Source organism: Myotis nattereri, assembly GCF_964212035.1.
Source record: "Myotis nattereri genome assembly, chromosome: 1".
In the NCBI taxonomy this organism is placed as follows: Eukaryota; Metazoa; Chordata; class Mammalia; order Chiroptera; family Vespertilionidae; genus Myotis; species Myotis nattereri.
This window is the reverse complement of record NC_138075.1, coordinates 204,692,467-204,716,304: the sequence shown is the minus strand read 5'-3', so window position 1 is coordinate 204,716,304 and position 23,838 is coordinate 204,692,467. Positions and strand designations below refer to the sequence as shown.

The window sequence follows — 23,838 nt, the reverse complement described above, 5'->3', positions numbered from 1 at the left end:
CGAACGACCCTTTCACAGGGGTCACCTAAGACCATCCTGCATATCAGATATTTACATTACGATTCATAACAGTAGCAACATTACAGTTATGAAGTGGCAATGAAAATAATTTTATGGTTGGGTCACAACATGAGGAACTGTATTTAAAGGGCCAGAAGGTTGAGAACCACTGATTAGAGAGACCATGAGAAGTAAACAGATGAACAAAAAGTATCTCTGCATCTCTTTTTAGTTCTTTCTTAGGATTTCCATCTCTCTGCTTACATTGTCCATCTGTTCTTGCATGCAGTCTACTTTATCCATTGGAGCCCTTAGCGTATCAATCATAGTTGTTTTAAATTCCCGTCACAATTCCAACATCCCTGCCACATCCGGTTCTGATGTGCTGTCTTTTGAAATTGCTTGTTGCCTTTGGGATGCCTTGTAATTTTTTCTTGATAGCCAGACATGATGTATCAAATAAAAGAAACTGCAGTAAATAGGCTTTGGTAATATGGTCGTGAGGTGTAAAGGGAGAGGAAGCATTCTGTAGTTGGGTGATGAGTTCTGTCTTTTTAAAAAATATGTTACTTTTATTGATTTCATAGAGGAAGGGAGAGGGAGAGAGAAATAGAAACATCAATGATGAGAGAATCATTGATCGGCTGCCTCCTGCATGCCCCTCACAGGGGATGGAGCCCGCAACCTGGGCAGGAATCGAATCGTGACCTCCTTGTTCATAGATTACCGCTCAACCATGGAGGCCTCAGTCTTTTGGTGACCTGTGCCCCTGAACTGTGACCTTCAAGACTGTCTCCCTTTAAGTGGGAAGGATGGCTGGAGAGGTCTGGAGTGGTGTATTTCCCTTCCCCCGGTGAGGCAGGCTGAACACCCAGCAGGCTGGGCTCTGGTTGGCGAGTTTCCCTGGAGGCAGGCCTTGTCAGGAAGGACACAGTGCTCTGGCTACTTCAGATGGTTCCCTTCCTCCTCTTCCTGCCAGAAGCCTGAGGGGGTTTTTCTGTGACATTCCTTGTGGGAATCTGGTGGAGCTCCTGGAGGGAAGTCTCACAGTGTTGTGGGGGTGCCCTCTGACTGGACACTCCCGGAGATACAACCCTCACACGTGTCTGCACTGAGCCTCCAGCAATTGTGGCTCTGGGTTCTATGCTGGTTTCCCATCATGAGTCTCTGCCCTGCTCAGCCACGACTCCTTGTATATTTGCCTGCCCGCCTCCCCAATCTTGGGGGCAGCTTTTGCTCTATGTCCTTCCCGCTCTGTGTAGCCACAAAGAGTTGTTGATTTTTCAGTCTGTTCAGAGTTTTATTTGTTGTTCCAACAGGGTGATGACGTCCAAGCTCCTTATGTTCCGAACAGAAACTGGGAGTCTCTGGAGGAACAGAGGAAGCATTTCCAGTTCTGCCCTCACGGACCTGATTCGCTAGAGGGAAAGCCAGACGATAACCAACACACAGGGGCTGGAACCTCAAGCAATGGTGGGCCGCCACCAGGAGGAAAAATAAAGTGGCAGCGGAGGGTGGGGGATGGGGGGAAGGGGGCTATTTGAATACAATGGCCTGGTGACATGTGAGCAGGGCTGGAGTGAAGAAGCCAGCCACATGAACACTGGGGAGGAGTTACAGCTTAGAACCTCAGGTCTAACAGGATAGAGAAGGTGTGACAAGAGCAGAGTGGGCTGGGAGCGGCGAGTGATCAGAGTGGAGAGGAAGATGGCAGCCAGATCCTATAGGGCCTGAAGGTGTTAAAACTGGGGCAAGAAGAGATATAATCTGAATTTCACTTTAAGTAAGCATTTGTTGTAGTGCCGTGTGGAGGATGGACTGTTGGAGAAAAAGGTAGAAGTTGAGAGTCTGGTCAGAAGCCACTGTGGCAGCCTCGCTGAGAGAGGATGGTGCCTTGACTAGGGGCCGATGGAAGGGGTGGAAAATGGTCAGATTCTGAATATAATCTTAAAAGGGAATTTGACGGAGTGGTTGTTGAGGTGTGAGAGAAAGAACGAAATCAATGAAGACCTCTAGTTTTCACCCTGCAGGAGTAGGTCCAAGTGGGGGGAGCTGCCAAAACAAAACCAAGTATTAAATTTGGTTTGCCTCTTAGATAGTGAAGTAAATGCGGAAAGGCTTTTGGATATATCAGTCAGGGGAGGCTTCCATACTGCAGATCTAATTAGGGGCATATCAATGTGATTTAAATCCATGAAATAAACAGAAGCATCTTGAGCTGTGCTTCCTAATGTAGTAACAACTAGTAACCACATGTGGCCATTGAGCACTTGAAACGTAGCTTGTGGGACTAAGGAACCAAATTCTATTTAATGTTAATTAATTTAAATTTAAATGTAAAATGTGACACTTGATTCAGTTATTGAAAACTTATATATTTCGGAAAAGCTTAGGCATCGTTTTCAACTATCGATGTTATAAAATCAGACATTTCCTAGGAAACGGAGACCCAGCATTTCCCATAAAAATATAGCATTTGAATTGACATGTATTAAATGTGTAAAATATATGCCATTTGTGTTTCAAAGTCTTGGCCCAAAAATGTAAAATAACTCATGAATAGTTTTAATATTGACTACACTTTGGGATGATACTATTTTGGATATATGGACATAATACATGTTATGAAGATTAATTTTACCTGTTTCTTTTTGCTTTAAAAAAATGTGGCTGCCAGAAGACTAAATATTACATATGTGGCTTGCCTTACATTCCTACTGGATAATGCTTAGCTAGACTAAAGGAGCGTGTAGTAAAAAAGAAATGTCTCGGGACTGAAGCCTTGGGCTACTCTAAGGTTTAGAGGTTTGGGAGGTAGGGCTGATTCCACGAAGAGCCCCAAAAGAGGCAACCTTAGAGGGAGACCAACCGGGAGAGTGGGTGTTCTAGAAACCACGTGAAATAAGGTACTAAGAAAGAGGGAGCACATGGCTATGTTAGAGGCTGAGGAGGGATTAGTACAAGGTAGCATGAGAACTGAACGTTGGAATCAGCAACATGGCGATGTAGTGACCTTGATGGTTTCTGTGTGTGTGTGTGTGTGTGTGTGTGAGTGTGTGTGTGTGTGTGTGAGTGTGTGTGTGTGAGTGTGTGTGAGTGTGTGAGTGAGTGTGTGTGAGTGTGTGTATGAGTGTGTGTGTGAGTGTGTGTGTGTGTGAGTGTGTGTGTGTGAGTGTGAGTGTGTGTGTGTGAGTGTGTGTGTGAGTGTGTGTGTGTGAGTGTGTGTGTGTGTGTGTGTGTGTGTACATGTGTAGCGGGCTTAAAGGCTGATTGGAGTAGATTATAAAGAAAATCAAACAACTTACTTCTTCAAGAAATTCTGCCATGTAGAAGAGCAGAATAACGGAACTGTTGAGGAATGGGGGCTCAAAGAAGGATTTTTTTTATTCAATGGAAAAGGTATATTTATAGTAGCTACTAGCTTTTTATTCCTCCTAAGCTGTTTGACATAAATAAATCATCTTGCAAATATCTGTGGGCTAGCAGGATGATTTAAATTTTATTTAATTCAGAATTGAGGAATGCTAACAATTGCAAATGAGAGCCTATGGTTTTTAATTTTTTTTTTTGTATTGATTTCAGAGAGGAAGGGAGAGAGATAGAAAGATAGAAAAATCAATAATTCTATCAAAATGACATTCAATTCGTTGATTGACTGCCTTCTGCACACCCCACCCCAGGGATCGAGCCTGCAACCCTAGCATGTGACCTGGCCGGGAATCGAACCGTGACCTCCTGGTTCATAGGTCAATGCTCAACCACTGAGCCACGCCAGCCGGGCCTGTGTTTTATTTGGCCCACGAAATTGTTGTGAACAAAGAGGCATAGGATTACCGAATCTGTTTTTAGGATTACTAAAGTGACTAACCATGGGTTGTACACAGTTCCCTTAAACATATCACTGGGACATCTTCTGTGTTGCAGGACAAAAGCATGGAATTGCAGACGTAGGTATAGAATACAAGTGCCAAGGTATTAAGTGCTTAGTATAACTGAAGGAATGAGTGAAGAGATCTCAGCATCCTGAAATACGAAAGGGACTAGCAATACCCAAGAATTCACCAACAGATGGCACCATACTGTTTCCTATCTGAGTTTATATAGAGACAATGCTAAATGACATTCAATTCTTAAATTCAAGTGCTGGTTAAGGGAGAAAATGGAATCCCTGGAAATATATTTTGTGACTTCAAATATTATAATTCAATAGTTAAAGCATGCTTCTACGTATTTATTTATTTAGTGTCTGTGTTCCTACTGTCAGTCTGATAGAGCCTTTCCTTAGGTCAGATCTTGAAAGAAAGGGAATGAGGACGACTTTAGATAAGGGAAGAGAAATATCCCCAGGCTATCATTATTAAAATGCTTGTGAACACTAAGAAGGCAAGCTGTTAATTCATTCCCCTTAAGAGATTAATACACCCAGTGCCTACAAAACCAAGGACGTCTTGTACATGTTTGGGGCACGGGCATGATGCTTTAGAGCAGCCATTTTCAACCCTTTCCATCTCAGGGCACACAAACTAATTACTAAAATTCTGTGGCACACCAAAAAATATATTATATATTTTTTCCGATCTGACCAAAAAAAAAAAAAAAGGTATGATTTTGATCCATTCACACTGGACAGCTGTGTTGGCTGTTGTCATTTTTAAATTTGATAATCTAAAGGAAAAGAAGCCAGTGCCCCCGACTAAATAGTCAGGTGTTGCATGTTTTAAAAACTCTTGCGGCACGCCGGGTGAAATCGCCGCTTTAGAGAGCAGACGTGGCCTTTCGCAGTCCCAGTGTGTTCAGACGGAAAGTGACAAGGAACACACGGTGTGCTTTAAAAAAAACAAAACAAAACAAACAAACCCCTCCCCCATATGGGCTGCATATCCAAAGTGTAAACTCTTCTTTTGCGTGCCATATGTAAACAGTGCTCCCCCCGCCCCTCCGACCTCCAATGACTTTTATTTTCTGCAGCATTGGTTGCAATTGCCCTTCTTTCCCATGCCCATGATTTCAGCTGCAGGTGTGAGACAGGGTGCTGTGAAAAGCCAAGCCTGACAGCTCCGGGAGCATGGAGTCCTGGTCACAGACAGGATAGATGGGACAGCAGCGATGCAAACGACCTCACGGTGTGATTTACCTCAAACTTGAGAAGAGGGCTGCTCTCACAGTGATTTTTTGGTCTCATCAAGAAGTCTCTACCTCAGATGTGGCTAGATCCCTGCAGATAAATGCGACTGGTCAAAGGTAAGCAAGTGGGTGCTTTCCAAGGGGCTGGGTCCTGCTATAGGGGAGCGAGACAGCAGACACCCACAGTGCCGGGCACCCCTGTCTCCCTCTCCCTCTGTGAGCCTGTGACTTCAGTTTCAGGAGGAACCAGGCAGGGCTACTCGGGGCCTCCCTGGAAGGTCAGTAAGATCACCAGGTCCTGGTATATCTGACATGGCCAACACCTTGCCAGGAGAGTTATCACTGAGTTTCTTGAGAATAGCACCACTATGAACCTAAAAATGTGTGTACACAAGTTACTAAATATTTAAATAGCATGTCAGTTATTCTCTCTGTGTTCTCTTCCACCTGAGCACACTCCTCAATTGCCTCTGTGGGTTTCTCCGGCCCCCATTAGCTGACACTCACCTCAGGGCAATCACCCCTGGCAATTACCCGTGGCGGATGAGGATTCCAGACCTTTCCTGAGCTCCCGATTCCTCCCTCTGCCTTCTGAACCCTCTTCTTGGATGTTCCATCAGTATCTTAAATGTGCTACGTGGGGGAAGAAAACACCTCATTATTGTCTTCCCAAACCCACTGCCCGTTGTCTTCGCCGTGTGTGTAAGTTTTTCAGTATACAGGGTATTTGATACTTTAAAAAAAAGAATGACTTCCATAAGTTATAAAGCATAATTTTATTTTATTTATTTTAAAAATAGTTTATATATATATTAGAGAGAGACAATAAGAGAGGGAGAGAGAGATAGAAACATTGATCGGCAGCCTCTTGCACGCCCTCTACGAGGGATGGATCCCGAAACCTGGGCATGTGCCCTGATTGGTGACCTCCTGGTTCGTGGGTCAATGCTCAACCACTGGGCCACACTGGCTGGGCTCTAAAACATAGTTTTAAAATAGCATTTCAGGCAGCCTTCACTTAACTGAGGCATGAGCACATTAAGCAATGTTATTGCATCTGTGCAGAACTTCACTGTCCCAACTTCCTGGCTCATTCTCCTGGTCACTGAGTGTATTCATTTCCTGTTGCTGCTGGATCAGTGACCGTGAATTTAGCAGCTTAAAGCAACATGAATATATTATCTAATGGTTGTGGAGATCAAAGTGTCCAGTGGGCCATCGGGCTGCATTCCTTCTGGGGCTCCAGGGGAAAGTTGTCCCCTTGCCATTTTAGCTCGTAGAGGCCGCCTGCATCCTTGCTCATTGCCCTGTCCTCCACCTTTTCTCACTGCAGCTCACTCAAGGCTTGAGTGCAAATTCTGCTTGTGGTTACTGTTAAAGCTTTCTTTTCTTCACCTTGAAAATTTTCCCAGTAATGCATGATCCCAATAATTCACAGAAAACAGTTTCACGTGACCTACCTGTTTCATACTGGAGGACCATGGAGGACATGGGTTTGTATCTGGACATGGATTTTCCTATGGCCTGGCTGTTATCCTAGATATACTTTGAAATATCTCCCTCATCTGGGCTTAAGTAATTTCTCCTGGGGTCCTAAGAACTTCCTACCCAGTCTGTTTCTCTGACTCCATACCTTCTAATATTTTGAGAGGCCTTTCAAAAATGTAAATATCATCGTGCCATTTCCCTGATAAACACCATTTAATAGCTTCCCATCACACTCTGAAAAAAATTAAAATTCCTTAGCATGGTATACACAGGTCTCCATCTCTCTCTCGCTTCTCAGGTGCCCTACACACCCCTAGCTCCAGTATTTCTAACCTCCTGGCCTTTCACAGAACGTTCTCTGCTCTCTTCCAGGACAGAACGATTTTGACAGCTATGCTATCAGATCCCTTTGCTTGGAAGTGCATTTATTCTTCTTCCTAAGTAAAGAGTCGGCTCCAGAGGCCAATCTTTTATAAACCCATAATATTTAGTGAGAGCTGAATGTTACACAAGTGTGAATGAAAGAAGAAGTCTACAAAGTCAATTTTAATATCCTGCATAACTAGTCTATTACTAACTCTTTTTAACTGCAGAAAAAATATCCAAACATAAAAGCTTAATGCACTTGTGACCCTTGAAATCTGAGCTTTTTAATAAAAATGATGAAACTATGGAACGACATTCCCTCCAACACTAACACATTTAGACTGTCAGCCAGGCTAAGGTGTGTGCAATATGCATTGTGAAGGGTCTGATTAAGATGCCTGATTCTTTAGCTAATTGCAAATCTGCCAGGTGACTCAAGACCTGTGTAGGGCCTGGACTCCCCAGGTAGAAACGATTCAGTTTATTAAATTTCAAATTGTGTTAGTGAAATGAGTAAAGACAAAAAAGATTATTTATTAAGAAAAAGAAATCAACTTGAATTTTTGTGTCATATAATAAAACAACCAATTGATTGATCAAATCTTTCCCTGTTGTTCTCACTGTGCAGCAGTCTCACAGGGAATGAGTAGACCACCCAGGGGATGGATTTAGACTCTGGAGGTGGTGAGAACATGAGTGTGGAGCTGATACATTTGGCTGTGTGGTCTTGGGCAAATTACTTATATTCTGAGTCTTCTCATAGGATCCCTATGGCCATTAAACAAGGTAACACATGGCAAACACCTACCATAGTACCTACCAGAAAGTAGGAACCTACAAACAATTCTGAAAGACCTTCCAGACCCATGAGTGTAATATAAAAATAACTGTCATTTTGTGACCTTTATATTCAAAGGAATTTTTTTCAACCTAGAAGAACAACTTAATGAAAATAAGTCAATGTTCCATTTATTTAAAAAAGTGATCATTGAGTTACCTTTAAATGAATCAAAAACCCTAATGTTCACTAATTATCACCATTTTATATGAAGTTTTCTTAAACAGTGTTTCTTGTGTGAATAACTTATTTTTCCCTCTTATAATGAAACCGCTGAGGTCTAGCAATACCATCAAGATGTTAGACTATTTTCATTCAATTAACTTAAATTATGTAATGTGAAAATGACTGCCGGCCAGGAGGCTGATGGCCAGTGTCGTTCTGGTTGGAAATTATATTTCACACGTCGGTTTATTTAGTTAGAATTTTCTTGGGGTAATAAAAATAGTGTTATATAGAAATCAGTTGCATATAACCTCACACAAACTGCCATAAATGAGTCTTGCAAATTCTACACTGACCGACGGTGCAGCGCTCCCAGAAGGCACCTTTACCGTAAAATAGGGCTATATCAGTCCTGCTCCCAGTGAGTTGTGGATAGCTGAAATGCTCCAGATAACGGATTTAAAAAAACAGAACAGTGAACATTTCAACTATTTGGATTGGAACATTTTCTGATTGTATAATGCACTTATTTTTTCCTTCAACGAATTTTATGTGGATTAGGATGCAAACTTTTGTTAATGACTCGTGATAAGGAATCCAATCCAGGTCTTAGGGTTTGAATTATTCCCTCCATGTCACTCCTGGGTTTGCTTTCCTCCGTATAAATTTCCTGACAACACAAGACATGGTACTTTCAATGACCTGTCACAGGACATTGTTCTGGCAGGAATACTGTCCAGATCAGCAAAGATGGAGGTCTTGGCAGAGACCCCAGCACCACCACCTCCTCCTCTGGCCATTCATGCAGAGTCCGCCAGGATCTGGCCTCTGTCATCCCGTGTGCAACCGGGAGAGGAGCGAGGCGGGGGGGGGGGGGGGGGGGGCATTCAGAACCATGGCCCTTGTCGTCAAAGTTTTTGTGGGCCAGTTGATGCCATTTGGAAAATCTGGAAGGATATCGCTCAAAATGTCCAGGCCACATACTGATTGTTCAGTGCAGATGTGAGACAGCGTGTGTCCTCCCGGTGCCAACAGAAGGGAGGGGCTGGTGATAAAGTCAGTAAGTTAAAACTGGCCTTGCATGCTGCCATTGCTATATTAACTTGCATCACAAATGGGAGGCGAGAGGAAATTAAAATATCTAAATTTATAACGAGGGTCTAAGGCAGGGATTGGCAAACTATGGCTTGCAAGCCAAATCTAGCCCACTCCCTGTTTTACATAGCCCACAATTATGAATGGTGGTTATGTTTTCAAATAATTGAAAAGAAATCATAAGAAGAATGTTTTGCGACAAGGGAAAATTGCATGAAATTCAAATTTCAGTGTCCATAAATAAAGTTTTATTGGAACACAGCCATGCCCATTCATTTACATTCATCCATGGCTGTTTTTATGCTATAACACCAGTTGAGTAGTAATGACAGAGACCATATGGCACACAAAGCCCAAAATATTTACTACCTGGTTTTCTTATAGAAAAAAAATTGCTGACCACTGGTCTAGAAGAATAAATTTTCTTTGTCTTCTGCCTTGAAATTACTTTTTTTTTAGACTGAGCATGGGAAAGTAAGGCTCTTTCTATGCTTATAAAAGCCCACCCATTCTTATAAATAATGGTGAGGAATTATTCCCAAATCTCATGGTGGAAATACCAACAATGTATGTGTATGTGTGTTTATGTCTACAGACACTAAGTATTTAAAATACTTAAATGTATTTCAAGCTGACCACCACATGTGATGATAATTATGAACATAAATTTTCCTTGTAAAAGGATAATATTTATGAAATTATGTCAATAACTTAAACAACACATCTCATTTTTTTGTAACCTTCCCCTTAGTCAGCCAAAGGCATCCATTTACATAATCGTGTTCAGAATTTGTTAAAATAGGAAAGAGAGAAAGAAAAGGTAAATGTCCAGGTATAGATGACCAATAGGGGATTTTTTTTTAAGTAATAGGGAGACAAGGGTCTTGAGAATCTGAGGATTTTCTAAGTTCTTTAAGTTCTTCTTTATTTAGGAGCCATGCCTATGTGACTTGAGGCTTATGATAAGCCTTTGGTAGAAAGAACCCGTGAATGATGTTAGGAAAGTCCCTGACCCCTGGGGAAAAGGAAAGCATGCCCACTCTGGCCCCCGTGGAGAATGGGTAACAGAGGGGTACACATTTAAGAAGCAATAGTGAGACTAGTGTGTTCTGGTTACTCCTTACCAAGCTCAAGTCCCAGAGGGAATGAGGAGATGGGAGAGTGTCAGGAAATCCAGGATAAAATCAAAAGCAGAGTGGTCCCTGGCCGGTGTGGCTCAGTTGGTTGGAGCATTCTCCTATACACAGAAGGGTCTCAGGTTTATTCCCGGTCAGGGCACATACCTATGTTTTGGGTTTAATCTCTGGCCAGGGCACCGATGCCAGGAAACTGATCAATGTTTCACTCTCACATCGATGTTTATCTCTTTCTCCCTTCCTCTCTCTCTAAAATAAATAAAAAAGCATGTCCTATGTGAAGATTAAAAAAAAAAAGCAGACTGGGGTTTGCTCCTTGCTCTATATGGGACTGTTGGGCGGAGACAGCCACAGTGTGTGACCATGCTCCAATGTGAGGAAGCCAGGTAAAATGACAGTAAGGGGTGGACAGGCAGATATCCTATATAAGAAAAGGGTAATATGCAAATTGACCCTAACAGCAGAATGACTGGGAATGACTGGTCACTATGACACACACTGACCACCAGGGGGCAGATGCTCTGCTCAGCCACAAGCCAGGCTGACGGCTGCCAGCACAGCGGTGGTGGTGGGAGCCTCTCCCGCCTCCTCAGCAGTGCTAAGGATATCCGACTGCAGCTTAGGCCTGCTCCCTGCTGGCAAGTGGACATCCCCCAAGGGGACCCCCTCTCCCCCCCACCCACCCCCCCCTCCCCGGAGTGCTCAAATTTTTGTGCACCGGACCTCTTGTATATATATCTTAGGTTAGCACTGGGAACTTCTCTTGGCTCCTGTGTATTGTAGAGGGATCTCCCAGTAAAGAGTTTCTCATGCTATCCATGCAACAAGGACAATAGCTGATGGTGCTGCCTGGCGGGGTTGCCACATTGAGGACGATTTACCCTGTAGCCAAGGACTGTGGATAGACTGCTCATGGCAAGCAGACTGAAGCGGGGGGAGGGTAGGAATATCCACAGCACCATCCCCCCCGCCCCCCCCCCCAAAAGCCAAGGTGGAGCTGGGAAAGGGAGGGTCACAGGCCTTTTGCAAGCTTAGAGAATAAACCATGTGCTTGCCAACCACAGACTTATGCTCAGGCCAAGAGAAAAGTCAAGACAGATAGATAGAATAGCTATAGGAAAATAGAGCCTGTGTGAGGATGTAAATCACTTCCTTATATAAAAATAGTGAACTAAATTTGGTGCCAGACTTTGTGACTTTTTATGCTTTCTTAGGAAGCTGGGGGTGGGCGGTGAAGATTTCCAGTCTTCAAGAGGGCTGAGGTTGCCAAGTACATTCTAGATCAGCGGTTCTCAACCTGTGGGTCGCGACCCCTTTGGAAGTCGAACGACCCTTTCACAGGGGTCGCCTAAGACCATTGGAAAACACATATATAATTACATGTGTAATTGTTTTTGTGACTAATCACTATGCTTTAATTATGTTCAATTTGTAACAATGAAATTGGGGGTCACCACAACATGAGGAACTGTATTAAAGGGTCGCGGCATTAGGAAGGTTGAGGACCACTGATCTAGATGGAAGAGGCAGAATGGCACATAAGCTAAAGAGTGGCTGCATCCTAGTTTGGAATATATTCCATTGGAATAGCCCTGTGGACTGCTACAGACGTGATGTCTATTTCAAGCCCAATTCAAATGGAGAAGCCACAAGAGAAAAAAGATGCCAAGGATGAGTTTCCTTCTTGTCCTTGATTACGAAACTGTGCTACAGCGGCATGAGGGGAGCGACGGCACAGGCTGAACGGCTGGATAAAGTCAGAAGGAACTCCAGTGCACAGAGCTGAGGGCACGTGCGTGCTAGATAGAAAACGCTGCTATTTAGGAAGATGACACTGTTGACCCGTTTGCTGCAGGAGGGGATAACGCGGAGTTCATTTTCCATGCTGCAGATTTGATTGTGTCCAAGTTCCCTGGCTCTCGCCCTCACATAACAGACAGCAGGTGTTCGCAAGCCAAGGTCAAGTGTGCATTCTGTGTCCCTGAGGAAACTCAGGTGACCCATAGTGGGTGGCAGTTAGGATCTTTTCCTCATTGGCCCCTCGTGTGACCAGCATAAAACCAAACACCAGCTATCTGAAAAGGAGAAAAATTAAAATGAAAGATACTTTTGACAGCAATTATATGGGAGCCGTCAAAAGAATTCCTAATGATTTACAAACTTTAAGGGTGACTTAAAATTTTTCAGCCCAAGCCCGTTTGGCTCAGTGGATAGAGTTGTGGGCCTGTGGACTGAAGGGTCCCTGGTTCAATTCCAGTCAAAAGGACATGCCTAGGTTTTGGGCTCGATGCCCAGTAGGGGACGTGCAGGAGGCAGCCAATTAATGATTCTCTCTCATCATTGATGTTTCTCTTTCCCTCTCTCTTCTTCTCTGAAATCAATAAAAATCTATTAAAAAAATTTTTTCAAAACATTGTATGGCTGGCAAAGGTGAGAAGGGGAGTAAGAAGACAGAAACAAGACAAGAATGCTCTGTTTCCTTTCCTCTCCGAAAACCTTTCTCATCTAAAGATCGTGTGGCCTCTGAGCAGCAAAATATCATGTTTCCAGGGTCAGTTCCCTCTCCGTGCTGCTCCGCACCCTGCTGAAAGCCAGCTCCTCGGGGAGCCCAGGAACCGGGTTGGCCTGTCTTCATTCTGCAAGCACTCAGAAGGAAATGCCCCTGGCTGAGTCAGGGGTGGAGCTGGGGAGAATCCATCTACCGTCAAGGAAGTTTCAATTAACTGTAGATGCCAATTAATTTAATTTATATTTCTGCATGAAAAATGTCACTCTATTATACAAGTGCTGGAAAATTGCCAGGAGCTCAGGTTCATAAATTACATCTCTACTGACATAGTATGGAATCATAGACTAACTGGATACTTATTAAATGCCCACCTGTTCTTGGGGGCTACACCTTGTAGAAATCTAGCTGAAATAAGGTCTGTCCAGCAGTGTCTGTCTCTACTCTGATCATCTGACACCCTCCCTTACCCTCCTCTGCTCCTAGCTTTGGGGGCCTATCTTAGGAGAACAATTCTAAACTTGAATAATCAATACTCAATTGCCCGTGGTTATGAATGGGCACATTGAGTGAATAGGGGAATGAAGGATGGAGAACTGTAAATAATCCATTCCAATTAACCAGGGCATAGGCCTATGCTGGTTAGCAGGAAACTTGCCATGATTATTTGACTGTAGATTCAAACCAGCTGGTGCTGGGTAATGCCTACTGGTCCTGAAGCCCCTGCTCTGAGCCAGATTTGCTACACATTTTGTTTTGAATCCTACAACCACCCTTTAAGGAAGGGACCATTCCCTTTCACCCTCCCCCACCCCCTTGTTTCAGAGACATGAAAACTGAAGTCTAGGAAGCTGAAATGTCCTTGCTCAAGGTCACGTGATCAGAAAGAGGCACACTCAAAGCCAGACTTGTCTGATTCAAAACTAGAATTTTCTTTCTACTGTGCTGGCTGATTTTTTTCCGCGTCATAGCTCTGTTCTGTTAGACAAGTCTCACCAGTACCTCCATGGGGGATCGGCCCATAACTGCCCTATTCTAACAGTGCCAACACACTGGACAGTTCTTGACGAGCGGCCTTTACAGTTAAATCACCAGGAGTTGACTCTACAAATACTCCTGCTCAGGAGAGTCACCCTGCTCTCCCCTGGTGCAGCTCCCAGACGCTCAGCTTTAGACAGCAGTGAGACATAGGTCAGTTGTCACTCGCTCTCAACCAATCATCTATTGTTTCTAGTCAGTTATTTACTCAACGTTTACTGAGCACTCACTATGCACCAGGATGTAAAAAGGAAGAAGGACGTCAAACTACTGGGGAAGACAGATGACCTATCACAAAATTACAACGAGGAATGGTAAGTGCTCTATGCTTTCTAAGGGAAAACATTGATTTTGTCATTTATTCAGTCACTCACTGATTTCCTCTATGACTACTTATTGAGTGCCTATGATGTGCTAGGCAACAGGTCTGCTCTACCACGTGCAAGCCAGGGCAAGAGTAGACCTGGAGGCCTCCAGCCTGCCTCTGCCCCGCCCCCTCCTTCTTCCCATCCCTAACTCCATCTGGTACTGCAGGGGGCCTCCCATGTACCCGTTTGAGCACCCTATTCCGGGTTTACCAATTTTTAACCATCTTCCCCTAGAACCAATTAAGACCAGGAAGAGACTTCTGTCCTTAGAAGCAAGCCCGGGTTCCCAAGCTTGCGTGGGATTGCTGGGGTCCTGAGGCCCAGAGACTGGTATGGAAAGGGAGGAAATGGGCTTTGGGTGGGCCTGTCCCTTTGGCTCAATTCATTCCTTCCCCTGTGGTTGGAGACAAGGGCAGAGGAGACCCAGAGGGGCTCAGAGGATGGTCCTCAGACCAGCATCCTCCCCATCAGCTGGGAGCTTGCCTGGGTATGTAGAGTCTCAGGCCCCTCTGCAGACTCTGGAGATCAAATTCTGCCTTTTAACAAGGTCTCCAGGTGACTCCTATGCACGTTTGGTTTGAGAAACACTGCTTCAGGAGCCCTGTGTCTAATCCCCTCTCTATAAACCCAGAGTCTGAGGCCAGCTAAGCACAGGTGGGGCGGGTCCAGCTTGGGGCTGGGAGCATACTTCTGGGCACCTTGCTATTTTCTAATGGTGAATATATTCCAAAGCAAATTTGAGAAAAAAATATCTTTCCAGTCATTCAGATTGACTTGCTCCTAGAATAAGAGATTTATAATGAGTGAGCCACGAAAGAGAATTCCAGAGTCATGGGCAAAGCAATTAAAGGAAAGTTGGTGATAACTCATCACTACAAGAAAGAAGTTGAGGGAGGGTTGAAAATCTTGTTTTCTATTTTATTTCTGGAGCCAGTGCAAACCAGCTGGAGGAGCTTCCATAGCCAAGATTAATTGTCATTTTAATTTTTCACTTCTGTATTCCTTTGGCCTTTTCTCCTCCTTTCATGAGTACATTTTAGTTCCCACCCCTTTTGATGCACCCATTTTGCCATTTTTCTTCACTTCTCTGTTTTTGCTTTTCTCAATTTTTCACTTTGCTCCAAATAAAATCAAACAAAGAAGCGAACAGGACAAGGTTTAAAAACATGGTCTGGTGCTAGTTTCATATGGTTGCAAATTTCTATCAACTAAAAACAAAACATTTTTAAGTAGTTTTTATTTATACATAAAATACAGAGTTGCATTTTGATTTTTATAAGTACCTTACAACCTGCTACAATTATTACCTTATTGCCAATTGTGGTTCAGTTTTGCCTCTTCCATCTTCACATCTCCATCCTCCCTCCCTCCCTCCCTCCCTTCTCTCCCTCCATTCCTTCCTTCTCCTCCTCCTCCTCCTCCTCCTCCTCCTCCTCCTCCTTCTTCTTCTTCTTCTTTCTTTCTTTCTTTCTCTCTCTCTCTCTCTCTCTCTCTCTCTCTCTCTCTCTCTCTCTCTCCTCTCTCATTTAATAAAGCAAACCCCAGACATATCATTGAACTCATTTCTTATACAATTTCCTGGAGGTAGGGCCACAAGAGAATGTAGGCTGAGGAAGTGATCTTTTATATTTTCTTCATCAAAATATGGAATTTGTATTACTGAGATAAGGAGAAATATAGAATTTCTAAAACTGCTACGTAATACCTCAGATGGTGTAGATCTTATTTTCCATCTCCACACTCTCCCCCTAGAGTCTTTGAGGGAGGTCTATGAGAACTTTTTTATATTCTTTTACTATTAAAGTAGTAACAGAATAACAGAAACTTTGGGTGTTCATAAACTTAAGAGGAAGTGTATGTTCTCGTACTGTGCCCAAAGAGCTTTCAGAGAACATCCCTTTTGCAGTTAAAATTCGTTCATGTTGCCCAGCTGGCATGGCTCAGTGGTTGAATGTCGACCTATGAATCAGGAGGTCATGGTTCAATTTCCGGTTAGGGCACATGCCTGGGTTGCAGGCTCTGTCCCCAGTGTGGGGTGTGTGGGAGGTAGCCTATCAGTGATTCTCTCTCATCATTGATGTTTCTATCTCTCTCTCTCTCTCCCGTCTTAAGATCAATTTTTAAAAAATGTTTAAAATTTGTCCATGTAAAATTTGAGGAGATATTCTGTGTCAAGGAACCAAACACATTTCCCCAAGTAGCCCTGAACAGATGGCCATAATGGTTTAAAGGCACTTTGGACCAGGATCAAGATACGAAAGCATGGCGCACATCAGATCTATGGAGTATCAGATAATTTGAAGGTTTGGGTATTTTCCATTAGTAAATATCCAGCGAAATTTGAGTGAAATACCCTCGAAATCAGTCAAATAGACAGAGGCTTTGAATGAGGGAATTAATTATGCTGGTGTGCTAAGGAAAAGAACCCCACTGTGGCATGGAGAATGTAATTAATGGGAGGTGAGTGCCAACAAATCACTCCTTAAAAATATTAATGCTATCACAGGACAGCCGGATAATGAGAGAAACTTGACCCTTGGGGGACTAGCAAGGGTTGCCGTAGCTCCTACAGAACTTTATGTGATGTAATGGAATTCCTCTCAGTTTAACAAAAATAATATTAAGAGGTGTGGTTCTGGGCAAGTTATTAGCCGTAAACACGTCTTTGTAGTTTTATCATCTTATTATAATCACTATGTCTCACTTTTGCTGTGGTTCTAAATGACTTTCCCTCTTAATTGCTCAGGATATATATAACCCAAACACCACTCCTAAAAAGCAACTTTTAAAAAGCCCCGTGGCGTGTAAATAAAAACACAGTCTCTAAGTAATTTCTGCACAACAATGTCCATATGCTTGATGTTTAAGTCAAGAAAAAACTGTCCCATTGTTTGTGGATGAAAGCCTGGGTTTAATTCGGTTTTACTTTATAGCTTATTATTACTGTCCCAAGAAAAATCTAAGCGAGCAATAAAGTTAAATACGGATTTACATGGTCCTACTGAATATCTGAAATGTTGGGCGTTATTTTGACATTCGCATAACTCAGTGCGAATCCTGATATTTAACATCAGAAATCAGAAGCAGTTCTTGACGTGGGGTATACTTAAACTTAGATTTTAAAAAAGAAACCGTTCCCTTCAGGGTGTATATATTTACGCTCCTCTGAGCCGTCTGGGATCTTCGGAAGCCGCAGGCGTGGTCAGTGCTTTTTATGACCGCACGTTGTCATTTCTGGTCGCGGCCAGTTTTGTCTCTGTTGGTTCACCCGACTCACCAACATCTACACCGGGGACGCGGGCATTCAGCGCGTTTGACAAATCGGTCGAGGTACGCGGGCCGCATTCACACATACCAGCGCAGGACGAGAGGAAGTTCGGGATGCAGAAGAAATAAATTCTTGAGCGTAGCCCGGGCTTCACATAACACCAGTTTCATAAGGCACTTAAGCCACTCAAGGAGCAGTGCCCCCGAAAACAGCACACAGGGGACACATCCTTTAAATAAATGTGTTTCTTTGCCCCAACAGAAGTCCAGATCTGCTCCATTATCATTCATTTAGTTCTTTGATTTCCTGCGCGGGCAAGTCGTGCTCTTGGAGGTTTTGCAAGTTGCCCTGGCGGGTGCGTGGAGTGAGCCTCGATTCTTCACTCAGCGGCGCGCAGGTTAGGGGGGTGGGGGAGAGAGCGCAAGCGTGTGTGTGTGTGTGTGTGTGTGTGTGTGTGTGTGTGTAAATGTGCCGGCTCGCTGCGGGGGGGAAAAAGTGGAAACTTACTAGCAATCTCAGTGCACATATTGGCAACCCCTAAAAACCACGCTGTCCGTCCAGAACCCTTAGAACAGGTGTCCTAGGAATGAGTGCGGACGCGCGCCACAGGTGACAGAAGAACCGACAAACCTCAGCGCTGCGGTGATGTTGATTAGATGCATAAAAAGCATCAACCCGCGTCGGCACCCTCGCACCAACGCGCGTGGATAGGCACGGACACCCGGTGGCCCTCTCCCCTCTCCTTCAATCTGCGGAACGTTCTGAGCTGAGCAAGAGTTGGGGGGCGTGTGGGGAGGATCTGGACTTTTCAGGTTTAGAGCCGAGACGTGGGGGAGCGCGGTGGGCGGGGGAGGGGGGCCGGGGAAGGCGGAGGGCCGGGTCCACGTCGCGCCCTCGGCGATTAGCTCCAGCGGCGCGACCCGGGAGGGCGGACTCTTTCTTCACCCTCGCCGTCTCCCCCTCCCTCTTCCCTTTTAAAGGACGCCTGGCAGGCAGAGCTGTCAGCAACAGGAGGCCGTTCGGACTTGGCCGGGCCCGGCTGACTCCTGCTCCCGGGACAGACCGGGGCGGGTGCCGCGGGGCCGCGTGTCCCGGGAGCCACACGTGGGGCGCTCCCATTCTCCCTCCTTTGGGCTCCGCTCCGGACCTGCGGAGTCCGAGCGCCGCGCGGCCCTGGCGTGGCCCGCCCCGGGCGCGATGGCCCCGTGAGCGGCGGAGAGGGAGGCGGCCGAGGGCTCGACGCGCCCCCCGCGGCGGGAGCAGCCGGAGCGGTATGAGCCGCGCCCAGGGCGGCGGCAGCGGCCCCCGCAGCCTCCTCTGCCGGCGCCTCCCGCGGGCCCCCGTCCACTTGCCCCCGCGCGCCATGCCGAGCCCCGGCCCGCGGATGCCCCAGCGCAGCCCCCGGCGCCTCCCCGGCCCCCGCTAACGCACCCGGGAGCGGCCGCGGCCCCCGAGGCAGCCTCCCGCGCCGCGCCCCGGGGGAGGCGGATCCGCGGGGCGCCCCGAGCCCCCGCTGCGCCCCTCGCTCTCCTGCCGCGTCCCCCTCCCGGCCGCCCCGGGCGCGCGCGGCGATGGGGGCGCTGCTGGCCGTCTGCCTGCTCCTGGGCTGGCTGCGCGGGGGCCCCGCGGGCGCCCAGCCGCCCGGCGAGTATTGCCACGGCTGGGTGGACGCGCAGGGCAACGACCACGACGGCTTCCAGTGCCCGGAGGACTTCGACACGCGGGACGCCACCATCTGCTGCGGCTCCTGCGCGCTGCGCTACTGCTGCGCCGCGGCCGACGCCCGGCTGGAGCAGGGCGGCTGCACCAACGACCGCGGGGAGCTGGAGCCCCCGGGCCTCCCGTCGCGTGAGTGCGGGGCCCCTGGCGGCTGCTGGGGGGCGGGGGGGGGGAGAGGTGTGCACACGGGGAGGCGCCCAGGTGCCCCTGGGTCTGTGCAAAGTGGACGCAGCGAGGGAGGTGGAGAGACCCCGACGGAGGGGGTGGCCGCGGCTCAGGTCAGGGGGTCTCATCGCTTGGCAGCCCCGACTCCCGCTCCTCGCGGTCCCCGCGGGTTGGGCCGAGGGGGAGTTTGCCGGGACCGCGAGGACCGCGACGCTGGCCCCGGTGACTCTGGGGAAGCCGGCGGGGGCCCCCGGGCCCGCGGGAGGCTGCAGAGAAGGGCTGTGGGGGCAGCCACTAGGCTGGCCTTGGGTTTTGGGGGCCCCGTCACTCCGTAAGGTGCCGAGGGCGCAGAGAATGCAACTCTCGGGGAGCGCTCCTCTGCAGCCCCGCAGCGCTAAGGAACTTCAGCCACTTCTCCCCGCCTTTGTGGTCTTTTGGTAGCGTTTCTAAACCGCTCGTCCATTTTCCGACTTCCTTTCATTTCTCTGCATCGAATTACCCTCTGCAGCCCACCCCCTATTGTCACGCCTTTCAGAGAGGCCGGGGTCCTCGCGGCGGAGATTTAGAAACCAGGGTCGCCGGGGCTTCCCCGCCCCCTATTCTCACGTCGGAAAACACGGGTCAAATTTCCGCTCACTCACTTCAGAGCGGAATAAATCACAACCCCAGCAGAGCAACTTTACACGCTAACAGAAAAAAAAAAAAAAAAAAAAAAAAAAAAGACCTTCCCACCTGAGTCCGAACATCAGGGAAACCCTTTAGAGCTCCGGGCGATGGTTTTACGGCCCGGAAACCGGAGGAGCGGGCGGAGCTGAGCGCCCCGCACCCCAGACTCGGGCGCGGGCGGAGGTCCGAAGCCTGGGAGAGACGGTCCGGACAGGCGAGGAGAGGTGGAGAGAGAATGAATGAATGAATGAATGAATGAGGCTGGCGCTCCCCCTCCTGCCCCCGCCAGGAGAGGGGTGCGTTACCCAGAGGAAAGGGGAGCCCGCTCTTGCCTAGAATTTCATTGGACTTTCAAGAAATCTAGCTTTGGAGGTCGGGCTGCCCCGCCTAGAGGAATTGGGAAGCGGCTACTGGAGAAAAGATCACCAGCGGAAAGTCGGGCACTCCAGGCAGCCGGCTAGAAAGACACACTGTTCTCACCTGGGGGCACCCGGTTGCTGTCCGTAGATACAGAGTGAGCATAAGCGACCGCCTCCTGTGGGGGACCCACGGGCTCTGCTCAGAGGGAGCGCAGCCCCCGCACTCACTGAGCTGGGGTCTGGCAGGTTCTCACCGGCTGTGGCTTTGCGCTGTGCCAGCGGTGTCACCTTGGGCCAGTTACTGAACTGCTCTGGGCCTCCTCTCACCCCTAAAACGGGCATGTCACTCTCAGAGGTAGGCCGTGGATGGCACGCGAGTGCAGGGACGCTGAGCAGTGCTCATTGCCCCCCCCCCTCCCCCTTCCACAGGTGTTACCTAACCTGGCCAAATGGGTGGTCCACTGAGGAGCTTACACCTAGGAGCCCACAGAACTTGGGGGTTGATAATTCCCCGTCAGCCACTGCCTCAGGGAATGTAGAAAACTGTCTGGTATCTTTCCATACCTGGAAAATAGAGCATAGCATGCCCACCTCCATGAGACCTGAATCAGATGACAAATAAAAGAGAGCCACGCACAGGTAGGGCCTTGGGCAATGCAGGTTTTCTTTCTTCTGTCTCCAAGCTGGAGGCGGCCTGCAAGTGTGGCTCTATCAGTCAGGGGCTGCCGCAGGGGTGGGACATTTCCTGCCTGCCTTGTAGAGAGACAAGGAAGTTGGGGTTTGCTCTGCCGGAAGGATGCTCTCACACACAGTCTGGGCTACCAACGCCAGGATGTGCATCATGATCTACCTAAAGACCAGCCTCACCTTGGCAGGGTTTGCGTGGGAATTGAGAGGCAGACGTGCGGCTGCTGGAGTAGGCATCCCCACTTATTTCTGGAAACATCCAGAGATGACCATTTGTGATGCATTAGGAGACACAGTTAACTGGGGCCCACTGTGGGTTTCTTCACACAGCTCTTTCCATAGTCTGGCAAATTCCGGAGAGTCTCATTTAACAGGCCTAGTTCTCTCCGCCTAGATTGGAGATTCCGGGACGGGAGATGGATTTTCAGCCTCAGCTATGGGTCAAAGCCCTACGGCCCCACCGTGATAACGCTACTAAAACCCGGATTTAAACCCAGAGTTACAGTAACCAAGAAAAACCCACCGTTTCCTTTCCTCGGTGCGTGAACAAGATTGAGTCTGTTCCTTCTGACTTCCAGATGTGCAATATGATGGCTAATTGCTAACAGAGGCTACAGTATCAGTTTCCTTCCTCTCCGCTAGGAGCAAGAATATTCCCTCATCACAGTTTACACTCTCGAAGTTACCAGTAACAAGCTCTGAGAAGTTGGGCTGACCAGTGGGAGTACTGAGCCGCCCACCTCCCACCCCTGAGCTGCCTGGAGTTTGGGAGACCCCTGTCCCAGCATCTGTCTATGTCCCTTTTTGTTTTTGTTTTTGCCTTTTAGAGCCTGTCTACGTCCCTTTCCTGATTGTCGGCTCCATCTTCATCGCCTTCATCATCCTGGGCTCTTTGGTGGCCATCTATTGCTGCACCTGCTTGAGACCCAAGGAGCCCTCCCAGCAGCCAATCCGCTTCTCCCTCCGCAGCTACCAGACAGAGACCCTGCCCATGATCTTGACCTCCACGAACCTCAGAGCACCTTCCAGGCAGTCCAGCACAGCCACCAGCTCCAGCTCCACGGGCGGCTCCATCCGAAGGTTCTCCTTTGCCAGGGCAGAGCCAGGCTGCTTGGTGCCCTCGCCACCTCCGCCGTACACCACAGGCCACCCAATCCACCTGACCCAGCCGTCCGGTTTCCTGGTGTCACCCCAATACTTTGCGTACCCGCTCCAGCAGGAGCCCCCACTGCCTGGGAAGACCTGTCCAGACTTCAGTTCCAGTTGACAGGCCCCGGCCATACATCCACCACGCGGTACCAGGGCAGGCGGGTGGGATGCTGCTGTCAATGCCACAGATATTTGCGAGGACACTTCCCTGGAACCCAGCGATGCCATGGGGGAGAGTGCTAGGGAAATACGATGCTTTCTAGTCTTCAGGTTCCTGGCTCCAGTCACAGCCTGACTGTGTTAGATAACTGCTTTCTGGCTTTGAAAACATGGTGACCAGCACATTTCAATTTACGCTACTTTTATTCAAAAGATACAATAGTTCAAACTTTACAGTTGCCAACGGGTTGAAGATGTTTTATTGGAAAACTCAGCTGTACTGTTTAGAAAAAGAATACATGTTCTTTTCTCATTATAAGTTGTTTAGTGAATTATAATACAAATATATGCATAAATAAGCAAAGAGCAATACCTGGTTGTACTAGTAATTATTGAAGGTCCACTTAAAAGAATTTACCACTAAGTAAACTGAGGGGACAGCGAACGACCTATTTATGATTTTGGGAGCGACCTAACCATGAATAATGTTAGCATCATCAGAAACAGTTGCTTTTTAAGTTAATAATTAAATTGTGTTTAAACTATAAGAGCTTTTTTCAGAATACAAGATTTTGATAACCACAGGAGGCGTTTAAAGTTTTCAGTTATCTACTCAGCTATTCATGGTAACACAGGACGTATGTGAACGCATTTCCCCCACCCACCTGAGGGAATATTTATTGCAGACTTTTTGTTCAGCAATATTTTCTGTTTAAGTGAAAGTTGGACAGTTGGGTCTTAAAACATTTATATGTAAAATGAGTTATGTACAAATGTAAAGATTTATAATTTAATGGATTTACCACATTGACGGTACTAATTATTTAGTAGTCACACTGTAATTTTTTATGTTAATATTAACTGTGGAGTTCAAAGTCCAGCTACTGGTTATAATCAGCTAGTGTTACATATTGCAAACGTCACTGAGTTCCATGTCTGATGACTATGCATTTGGGCATGTATCCTGCTGGGTTAGAATAAATAACATACTTGTTTTCGTGAAGTCTATTTGAAATTTTAGAGCAAAGCGCTTCATTTTATCTCTTTAATGATACTCTTTGCTATTCAATAAAAGGAAAATTTTTACTTAACGCTTCACATTTGAAATGCAAAGAAAAAAGATCTCACATTGATTTTGAACTACATTAAAAAGCTATTTCCTGCACTGGGCTCATGAAAGCAGTAAAGGAAGTGAGTTTTTCTCGAGTATCAGCTGGTGGGCTGCATGCCACCCTCAGACGTGTTGGGCTATTTCTCCTAAGAATCTGGATTTCTGGCTTCTTGTGACCCATAGAAGATGTGTTCTGCTCTCGGCTCAGGCGGGCCCTTTTCGGGCAGGACACTTGACATTTGCCAGCCTTCTGCCTGATCCCCCCTACCTGGCCCATCTCCCTCAGTTCTGTTACCTGCCTGGCTCCTGTAGATGTTTGGGAATCCAGGCCTAAATGAATTCATACTATCACAGGTCACCCTTAGCAGCTGTTTTCAAATACAGTTAGTTAGAGTAAAATTCGGACCCAAGAGTCTCTTGGGCCTACGTTT

At 46.9% G+C, this 23,838-nt stretch overlaps 1 protein-coding gene across 1 annotated transcript; it reads left to right on the top strand.

The window, feature by feature from the left end:
• Positions 1-18,963: 18,963 nt before the first annotated feature.
• SHISA3 (shisa family member 3) lies at positions 18,964-22,387 on the top strand (the record flags this gene model as incomplete). Its single annotated transcript, XM_081092790.1, has 2 exons — positions 18,964-19,240; positions 21,816-22,387. 2 exons carry the CDS (start codon positions 18,964-18,966, stop codon positions 22,253-22,255), a joined length of 717 nt encoding a protein of 238 aa, XP_080948916.1. The 3' UTR covers positions 22,256-22,387.
• Between the last annotated feature and the right edge of the window lie 1,451 nt (positions 22,388-23,838).